Source organism: Dermacentor andersoni, chromosome 7 (assembly GCF_023375885.2).
Source record: "Dermacentor andersoni chromosome 7, qqDerAnde1_hic_scaffold, whole genome shotgun sequence".
Classification (NCBI taxonomy): Eukaryota; Metazoa; Arthropoda; class Arachnida; order Ixodida; family Ixodidae; genus Dermacentor; species Dermacentor andersoni.
In genome coordinates, this window is record NC_092820.1 from 51,912,772 (window position 1) to 51,923,137 (window position 10,366).

Here is a 10,366-nt window from a genome sequence, read left to right on the forward strand (position 1 = left end):
TATAGCGTTAAAACAACTAGGTGTCCTACTGAAGGCCTTAGCTTTATTTCGGCGAGGCTGCTCGCAGCGCCCATGCACGAAACAGCGGGCTCGCCCACCGCCTCGGTAGGTTGATTTCGTTAGTTCGCGGTTTACGCGACAGATGAATCGACTACCGGAAAATACAATGGCGCGGTAGCTTGTCCGCGTCGCGTCGTTACGATTATACATTTCGAAGGACCGAAAAATTTCTTTCTTCATTTTGAGAACTACCCCATTTAACGAAATAATTCGGGCGTCGTCATCACATCGTTCAATCCAGTTTCAATTTGATACCTTCTGATTGTTTTCAAACCCCTTCGCGGTATCCTCACTAGCCCCGAAATCCTCCCTCGTATCGTTTTTCGTGTGTAACGCAATATCACCAGACAACATAGACGTGCCCATATGATGACAGTCATCACCAGCAGTCAACCGTCCCCCCCTCCCCCCCCCCCCCCACCGACAGAGTAGATGCTTCGTAACACATATTTTCATGACGTGAAAAGTGATCATAACTCGCAGTCATTGTTCTTTTCCGAGCTTTGCGTTGTTGTGGTGCATCAGTGTAGATATTTGGGCTTCTTGGTGTATCATTTCGCAGTTGTATTCTGTAGCGCAAATAGCACAAGGACGTCTGTTTTCTCTTCTGCGTCCTTGTGCTATATGCGCTACACGAAAAAGAAACTGCAAAATATTGTGTCCTAGTTTGGCTCATTTTCCAACTGCTATTCTCTTCCTTTTTATTTTATATTGATCGTTCACTTTGCTGTACGTGCAGTGTGCATTTCAAGCTAGTGCTTTTTAATGCGATCGCGCTAAGCACATGCGTCGCAAAAGATCCGGCGTCGATGTTGGCACCCGAGGCGGCGGCGGTGGCATGGTCCGTGTGAAAAAGTAATCCCGAACTGCGCATCCCGATTCACGCAGGCCCTCCGTGTGGCGCACAGGTATTGCTAAAATAATTGAATTTCTGGAAGTAAAATGGGTTAGAAAATTCTTAATGTACAACTTGCACAGAACCTGCAGACATGATAGCATTGCAATGTAATTTGAATGTACGAGAAAGCATAATTATGCTACGCGGAAACTTCAATACACACTCCTTTTCCAGCTGCCGTTTGAAGTCTATCTTAGTAGAAGCGACGCCCCCAAGAAAGCTCGGCTGTAGGCATAGCGTTCGGCACCAGCGCTTCCAGGAATACATAACGGTTACATGAGCTGCATTTGCCGGGAAGCGTGAGAAGCAGGGAGGCAGCTTTGAATTCTATCGCGTTGAAATCGTAGAGGCGAAACTTAAACGTCCTCTATATTTTAATCAATGCCTTTTTATTTATATTTGCCTGCACCTTTTCTTTTGCTTTTAATGTAGCCGTCCGCCATTAATCACACCTTAGGATTGATCTTGGGTGCGACAAATAAACGAATGATTTATTTATTCGTTCATACACATATTTTAAGGGCTTGTGAAATCAAATAATGCTAAAATTAATAGAGATCGATAAACATTTGTGCATCGGAACGTCATGCAGGATATCTCGCGATTGCAATTGACAAAGATAATGTTTCGTGAACCTGAATCTCTATTCATATAGTAAGTGCACGTTAAAGTATGCTGACCAGCACTGAGGAATTATCTGGCCTATTAGCAGAAAATTAGTGATCGTGAGCGTACAGCCTCACATCACTACTTTCTCGCCTGTAAGATGGATATTACTTGATATTCCTAGGCATGTTCTGAAATGGAAGTAACTACTAGCCCTTGAATAAGAACTGATCCTTAGGATTTCTGTACACTATAAAAAAAAGGTCATTGAACTGTTCTCTAGACCAAGCCATAGGTTTCTCCATTTTGACTGTGCGTCTTTTATAAACACGGTCTCAGTATCATAGGCAGTTGTCTAATAAGCAGTACTTAAACAAGAAAGAATATAATAGACTTGTTAAACCTTGACGGCACGAAGAGTTAGTGCTGAGAAACCATGCCCCTGGAGGAGAAATAGAGCAGCAGCGGTTTGTTTTATTTGCCTCTCTTTCTTTCTGTAATATGTTGCCGGGGTTCTAACATAGAAAAAAAGATATATTTACCCATATTGGACTTTATTGAGGGTGTTTGTGATAAAGTAAGAGATCATTCACGCAATAAATCCTGAAATACACTGCCGTAGACTATGGGAGCAGGCTTTGCGAGGCTGAATACACGAGTTATTTACTTAATTTTACTTTTTATCAGCGTATCACAGTACGTAAAACGTCAGGACAATTAAAGCCCAATAAAAGCAATTGAGCGGGACGTAAATGTAGGGAGCATGCTAGCCTCGATACCTTCAGCCTTTATATACACCTCGGCACCTTAAATAAAGCCACGGCCACTTTTTAATATGTACACGGCAATATGATAACTCTTTACATTGCAGAAAACAACAAAAATTACGTAAGCTCTAGGACAGCCGTCACTAACACTATAGCATGGTTACAGGAAATTTCAGTTTTTGCGATTGCGCAGTAACCTAAATTTTCATGGCGTAGAATGCCGCACGAATGAAGCATATTTAGACAGACCAGGGTGTGGAATACATACCCTCGCACATCGCACGTACACGCCACTGCAAATGGAATGCGTAAGTAATGAAACCCTGTGCATTAGACTCTTTGAAAAACTGCTCCCGACGCTTCACTCGATCCCGTGTCAGCGAACAAGTTATTTGTCTTCAACTGACTAGCAGACATTCATGTATAAATGAAGGGAAATAAATATTGAAATGTATTTGAAACAAAGTATCGCATATGTGCGCGTAACTTCAAGCGCGAATGAGCTGCGCGGCTAGTATTACTAAAAAACGCAATGTGCAAATGCTTGTTGCCCCTTCTTTCAGGTGCGCAGAGGACGTCGTGGTTGGTGACTTCTTCCTACCGAAGGGCACGGTTGTTCTCCCGAATATTTGGGCGGTTCACAACGACCCAACTCTTTGGAAAGAACCTACAAAATTTTTCCCGGAACGCTACCTGAATGAAGATGGGACATTGTTTTCGCATAAGCCCGAACATTTGATACCCTTTTGCATCGGTAGGTGTCATTTTATTACAAGAAACGCAAGCCAAGAACGCTAAATCACACTGTGATGAGGACAATGGACGTTGTAAAGATCAGGGGTTGCTGAATGTCACATGTAAGGCAAGTTTTTCATTGCATAGTGACTGCGAAAACGCACAAAGAAATCGTTTTCGGCGTTGACCTCCATGGTAAGCAAATGAATAACAAGGAACGTATTTGGCACTGAGTAAACTGTTCAACTAGGCTCAAATGAGAAAATAGAATTGAGCCATACAGGAAACGCTTCTCTTTTTGTGAGTGGTGTCTAACAAAGGAAGAACATGAGCTGGATAACCTTGCAGAATTGAATTGTCGAATTCAAACCTTTTTTTACATCAGGACATATTGAAAATGTATGCTCGTGGTTATCCAATTGTTCATTGATAAACGAAGAGCCAATTGCTCCCCATACAAAGAAAGAATCCAACCTGGCTTGTTGTCGAAAACGCCCAGCGTGGCATAATGCACACTTGAAGAATACACAGATAACACAGGTAACAACTATTTCTGCATTCGAAAGACCTTGCAACCTAGCTCATGACTCCAAGTAAGGGATTTGCTGGCGACACCCAACGCTGTTCCCCAGGCTTGAAAGTTCGTGAAAACACACAAGAACACAGGTAACCGAAGCACATGTCGTTAGTTGGGAAGGAAGACCTGTAGTAAGATTGCATAAACACAATGTGCTTACATTGCGGACAAGAAAACGAAGGCAAAACATATGTGCATGAAATATGATCAATGGTAGCACACTATGAAGAAAAGAAAAAAAAAGACAATGCGCCTCAGAAACAATACTAAAGACGATGCGTTTTGGTCATCGTTATGCACGAAGGTCATGAACTGTGGCAGCTTGCAGGTGCGGCAGTGTATAACCTCTTTTTTAACACGAACGTACGCGACTGCGAGTCGTGCAGCCTCACTCCATCATAGATGGAGCCGACATTTCAGTGCAGCCAAACACAAAACGGGATCGATAGGGATGTCTATAGGTAACAGATGTTCCCTGAGTGCGGAAGCAACTTGCATGTCGAAAGTCGAACTTGAAACTTTATGGTAAACAAAGGGGCATAAAGAAATATACACAATTACGAGCGCTTTCTTGTCCCCGTTTGTTTAGCGCAAACTTTCACCATGAATAAATTCGAACTAGGCCGGCTCAGAGTGATGACTCCCTGGATGACGCAGGACATAGTGCACATAAAGAGAAAGGTGAAACGACTAAGACGATAGGTTATTTCTCGTGACATAGTAGGACCCTAACAAGGAAAATTAAATCAGGCTGGCAGTGCTGCTAAACTTCGTTATTTCCAGTTAACCCTGCCTAACTTCCTCAGAACTGCTCCTTCCAAGTTTCGGGGTTATCTCAGTCTTATCGCGTCTTTTCTATGCTTCTGAATATAAAAAACAAAACTGTCTCCAGGGACCAGACGTGTTTCTTCACAGGTACGCCGGAATGCTATCTCGCTTTACTATAATTATCTTTTGCGCATCCCTTTCATCGGTGGTGCCTCCTAACGACTGGCTTTCTGCTCGTATTGTTCCGATACTAAAGACAGGCGATCCATCACTAGTGGCAAACTACCGCCCCATATCACTAACCTCACCTTGTTGCAAACTTTTAGAACACATTATTGCTTCTGAAATCAATAAATTTCTCGATGATAGGGCCATTCTATCTCCTATGCAGCATGGCTTTCGAAAGCGCCTCTCCATTGTAACCCAAAGAACCACTGTAATTCACAGTCTCGCTAGCACTGTCGACAAATCAGGGCAAAAATATATCATATTTTTGGACTTCAGGAAAGCATTTGATCTTGTATCGCTCGCAAAGCTAATAAAGAAACTTGAACATCTCAACATTCCTTCACATCTCGTAAATTGGATTCGCGCTTATCTTTCCAACCGCACGCAATTCGTAGTAGTTGATAGTTATTCTTACAGTATCCTTCCTGTCACTTCTGGTGTTCCTCAGGGTAGGGTTCTTGGACCATTATTATTTAACGTATATATATTGATGACATTCTAGACACTGTTACTCTGCCCGTACAAATAAAACTATTTGCTGATGACTGTCTCCTCTTTAATGGAATCACCTGCCAAAAAGATCAAGTTACTCTAAACTGAAACCTTCAATACATACTTGCAGGGTGCGTACTCTGGGATATGCAGCCTAACATTGATAAAACAGCATTTATGAAGATCACTAGAAAAATTATTAAATTGTTGTTTACTTACTATAGCCTAGCACCCAAACCTCTTACGGAGGTGAATGAATATAAGTACCTCGGTGTTACAATAGCCAGTAACCTTAGTTGGAACTCGCACATCTCTCATCTCTCCGACTCAGCTTTAAAAAGGTTTGCTACCTCAGGCCTAAATTAAAACACGCTCCTTCTGAAACACGTCTTATCGCGTACACCTCTCTTGTACGCCCTAAACTCGAGTATGCAGCTATTGTATGGGATCCCTATGCTAAAACTAGCATCGATGCGCTAGAGATGATACAACGTAAATCAGTGCGGTTCATCTTCTCTAGATGTCGCTCAAGTGATTCCCCAAATCAGTTAATGGCTGAACACAATATTTAGTCTTCAACTAAGAAGAAAAGTTCACAGGCTGAAATTTGTCTTCTTACTGAGTAACAGTAAACTATGTCTTTCTTCCGAACCTTACATAACACCCCTTACTGCCCGCCGAACAAGAGATCGCCACGCTGCCTCATTAACGCCTTATAATGGTAGAACCGATGTCCTTATGTATTCTTTTTTTCTTCAAACTGTAACGGAATGGAACTGCCTACGTTATTCCAATCTTGTCAGCACTGACTCAATAGCGTCCATTACTATCTAAAATTAGTGCTTGTTGGTACGAAATACTGTTTCAATTTGTATCTTGTTGCAATATTGATTTACGCGTTGTAGCAATTTTGAATTATACATTCCTCTTTTTCTCTATTACATTTCAAGTGCTTCGAAATTGTGCTCACGAAACCGTGTTTCAATTTGTATTCGCCACTCTCTATGCATTATCTAGGTGCTTTACTCATCATGCATTCCTACTTTCTATTACATTTTGGCGGAGCTTTGCCTACTGCTTCGTCAATCTATTGTGTTTTCTTTTTTGTATGTACTTTTCCCCTCCTGCCTGGACGCTCTAAGGCCTGCAGTGTTCCTAAATAAATAGAATAAATAAGTAGAACGTGTCATTACCAGCCGTTTCATCTATGGAACATGAAAGTTCCAGTATTTAGGCACATTACTTCGTTGTTGCCGCTGCCCAAGTATGAGGAGAAACTTTATGGGCCCTTACATCGTACTGTGGTATTTTTTTCAGCAGTCCAGATGTAATGAAGACACTCCGCAAAAAAAAAAAAGAAAAGCCAGGCGCATTATTGTTGTTGAAATTATGGTGAACTTATTTGAGTTAGCGATGTCGCAAGAGAAGCGTATGACAGGAGAACAGGTTCGCTGCCTGCAGCAGCAAGATAATAGCTCGACAAGAACAAAAGCGATGATGTTTAGTAAAGCACTGAACAGGATTAGTTGGCGGACATTCGTGATTGTATTGAGCTTAGTATTGCAGTGACGGAGCAACTTGAAGCACGCACATAAAAGTACAAGAAAGGGACGTACGTGCCGCAACACGTTCACTTACGCTGCGCACGCACATTTCTTGTTCTTTCGTATTCGTTCTTCAAGTTCTGTCGTCAGTATGATACTAAGCGCAATCCAATCATAGAAAAGCGATGATGCTTGTGGCGGGAAGAATGTTCATGAAACGTGCAGACACAGTTAAGTAGCAAACGCGTCTCAGCATATTCAGGTCTCCTGTAATGCTTGTGTCACAGTAGTACACAGCTATGGTGCGAGATTGGAAAGAAAAATGCCAGTACAACGAGTGGCACGCAGCCAGTGGCATAAGCTGTCGACTCCGCAACGCAGCAGCCAACAGCAAGTAGTCCATATGAGTTGGTGCTCATTGGCGCACACCCAGTGTCATATGACCAGTGTCCGAAGTAGTGTTCGAAGCCAGCAATACAGTGCCCCGAATAGCAAGCGGTAAAGAAAGGTTCATTTGGACAAAAGAAAGCGTGCAGATACAATGCACTATTGGAATCTAAATGATGCGAAGCTTGTTATCGTTATCGAGGTTGATGCATTACCGGGTCACACGAACACCGCCTTCTCGTTAGTAGTTTTCAGCTGCCTGTGTTACGAGGACGATGTAAATGTATTAAGCCCGTAGAGGAAAGAATCTTGTGGAAAGGCGTATGCGCGGATAAGTACGGTATAGATATATTTAGGGCTTCAGTGCCACTTGTCCAACAGTAACACGTACCAATAATTGTGGTCCTCTCGTTCTTCAGACACGGGGCCTACAGCTCCGCCTTTCTATGAGTAAAGCCTGATGCTACTACTTATTCCATAGTATTGGCCATTAATAAGCCATTAGCATTGGTGCATACCTAGTTTCGCATAACCAGTGACCCATGCTGTCTATTGGTTCTGGCGCACAACACTAACCCAAGATTTGACAAATCGAGTTAGCAACCAGCCAGCCCTTATTTCAAGGCAGCTTTCACAAGATTTATGTTCAAACTAGATAGAGACAATTTGGTGCCCTTAGCGAAAGAGTAGCGTCACTTGAGAACTAATTCCCACCTCTCCTGTTTACCCCCAGCTAAGTGTCAGTAAATGTCTTTTATATAAATCGCTGGTATTTGTGCACCTCCGCCAGCTGCCGTGCACTACCTGACTTCCTAGTCCCATCGGCGAAACATGTTGTCACTAGTTTTCTACTGTCCTTGCCATAATTGTATATGAGCCTTGCAGTTGGTTGGTTGTCTGTGGTTGTGTAACGTCGATCATATACATTTAACGCTCTTTATAAGACAACCGCCATCAACTCATTAGTAGTAGCGTATAAGTGTTCCTTCTTTTTTATAGGCCGCCGAGCTTGCCCAGGAGACATGTTCGCCACGATGGAGATATTCCTCCTGGTCACGTTCCTGCTTCAGAAGTATCAAATCGTTCCTGAGAAGCCAATTGACTGTGACTTGGACTCCCCTGACATCGAGCTCTCGCACGTCAGTCACATCAAACTGCGCTTTTTACCAAGACACACGTCGACGTCCTAAAGGAGCCGTGCCATGTTTATATAAATGTTTTTGCCATAGACGCTAATGGCTCATTTCGGAAAGTAGAGAATTCATTTCGATACCTCTCTGAAGTATCTTCCTGCCTGTGCTCGTAGCACAAGCGCTGCGCTAACTGGGAGTCGTTTGTTTGCTGGTTCAACGTCAAGGGAATCCCACTGCCCACAGATCAAGGTCACTAACCAAGGGCGCTATAACGTAAAGCTATTCCAAAATTTTCTAGTCAAATTCGGCAGTCGGTCCTCCATGACTGGGCAACAAATTTCCCGGCCACCCGTACTTCGCCTGTCTATTACGCGACGTCACGACAACGACAACCGCGAAAATGTCCCATCTGATATGATGTGCGCACACTGATTATGCATCATTAGACCGAACGAAAGCAACATAATTATTTTTGATTCGACGCCTTTTCCACCGAAATACTCTGCCATTGATCAAACGTTTACGGGCGGCGCCCACTTCGCTTGTCCATCACGCGACGTCACAAAATCGCGAAAAGTCACCTCGTCAAATTGGCGTGACGCATTAATATGCCGAACAAAACTGAATTTTTTTGAATAGCAGGGCAGTGCCCTGTTCGGAATGGAATAGAAGATGGCTGCCCACCGATTGCTCTGGCACTACCTATCCGGAGCGGTCAGGGAGCATTGATTTACTGGCGCATAATAAATATTTTTCCAGGGCTGTATAACGTTATTGAGACCTGAGGGGCGATATGGGCTTCTCGGTTGGTCATCATACATCCTGATATCTTTCGGCACGTATAGGACTTCACTTTGTGAACTACTCTTTGCTGGGGATCCGTACTGGCTGCATTTTTAACGTTCCGTTGCACGCCGCCGCGATTTTCTATCAGCCACCGCAAGCTAATTAAGGGGAAGCGGGTAAATCTCAGACGCCGGCACTCCCTTATTCATCCGGTTATCTATAATTTCACTGCGCTGGCTGGGCCCTATCGAACCCCTCTCTACCTGAGCGGGCTCCTCGCCTCTTTTTAGCCAAATCTATAAAAAAATCTTCTCAATGCAAGCAATGCTATTCGCACTGAAAAAAAAATGAGACCTATATAAACGAGCAGCGCGTTTGATTGGGCTTTTGAAACAACGCTGCGGGTTGCAGCTCGATGCTTGCGTCAGCGGTTACGTAACTTTGGCGTCAAGAGATTGGAATAGCTTTACGTTACAAGGCCCCAACACACGAAATCGTAAGCATATCTGGACGGCCATGGATTACGCAGACCCTCGAGCGTGCAACGTTTGGCGTACATTTGCAGTGGTCGACATGCAAGCCTTCTTGCACACTGGCTCCGTTGATATAGGAGGCACCATGGCCGTCAGTCATACCCGCGGCATGTGCTCAGTTGTAGAAGGCGGTGACCAGTGCTCAAGCACCATCGGTATGATAATGAAATAACTAAATGAACTGTTAAGAAATAACTTCTAATAGGTGCATTCAATCGTCCGTCTGCAGGTTCACTTAATTTTGCACACAAATTTTGGAGGTTGCAGGAGAAAAGTAAAGGACACAGATGTGACATATTTAGTTCGACATTTAAATTTTAAACAAAATTTATAAATTGCACAGAAATTATTATTTCGCACCTTGTTCAGTGCTAAACAGCTTCCGAATCTTTTGGGATTCAATACTGCTTACACAAATTCAATAATTCAATAATTGCATGTGCCGTAAGCAATCGAAATATTCAGTCATGAATGACAATTATTCACAATTGAAGAAAATTGGTCACATCTTTGTTTATTGGCTGAATGTGTAATTTATCAGCAATACATGAAGAGTAGAGTAGCAGCCCGGAACAGGCATTGCGACATGTTCCTTCGGCAAAATTGGTTTTTAGCTAAGGCATCCCTTTTTCACCACCTATGGTGTTCGTACTGCGGTCTCGTCACTACCAAAAGTTTGGCCGTGAGTAAACCTTTTTATCACACTACTTTACGGAATAGACTACAGTGTCCATAAAATCTACTTGGCTTGTACCAATTCGTAGAGTCCTATAAATGCTTCATGACAACTCCAGAGAAGATGTAGGTGGTTTTCAAGAGGAGAGACATATGGAATCTACAAAAGCAGCTGGG

At 43.1% G+C, this 10,366-nt stretch overlaps 1 protein-coding gene across 1 annotated transcript in view; it reads left to right on the top strand.

Annotated features, from left to right (window-relative positions):
• LOC126534442 (cytochrome P450 2U1-like) overlaps positions 1 to 8,292 on the top strand; it is a 45,023-nt gene extending 36,731 nt beyond the window's left edge. Inside the window, exons 7-8 of the mRNA XM_050181717.3 lie at positions 2,895 to 3,085; positions 8,062 to 8,292. Of these exons, the coding sequence (XP_050037674.2) occupies positions 2,895 to 3,085; positions 8,062 to 8,252 (382 nt within the window). The 3' untranslated portion in view covers positions 8,253 to 8,292. The remainder of the gene's footprint in view (positions 1 to 2,894; positions 3,086 to 8,061) is intronic.
• Positions 8,293 to 10,366: the final 2,074 nt, after the last annotated feature.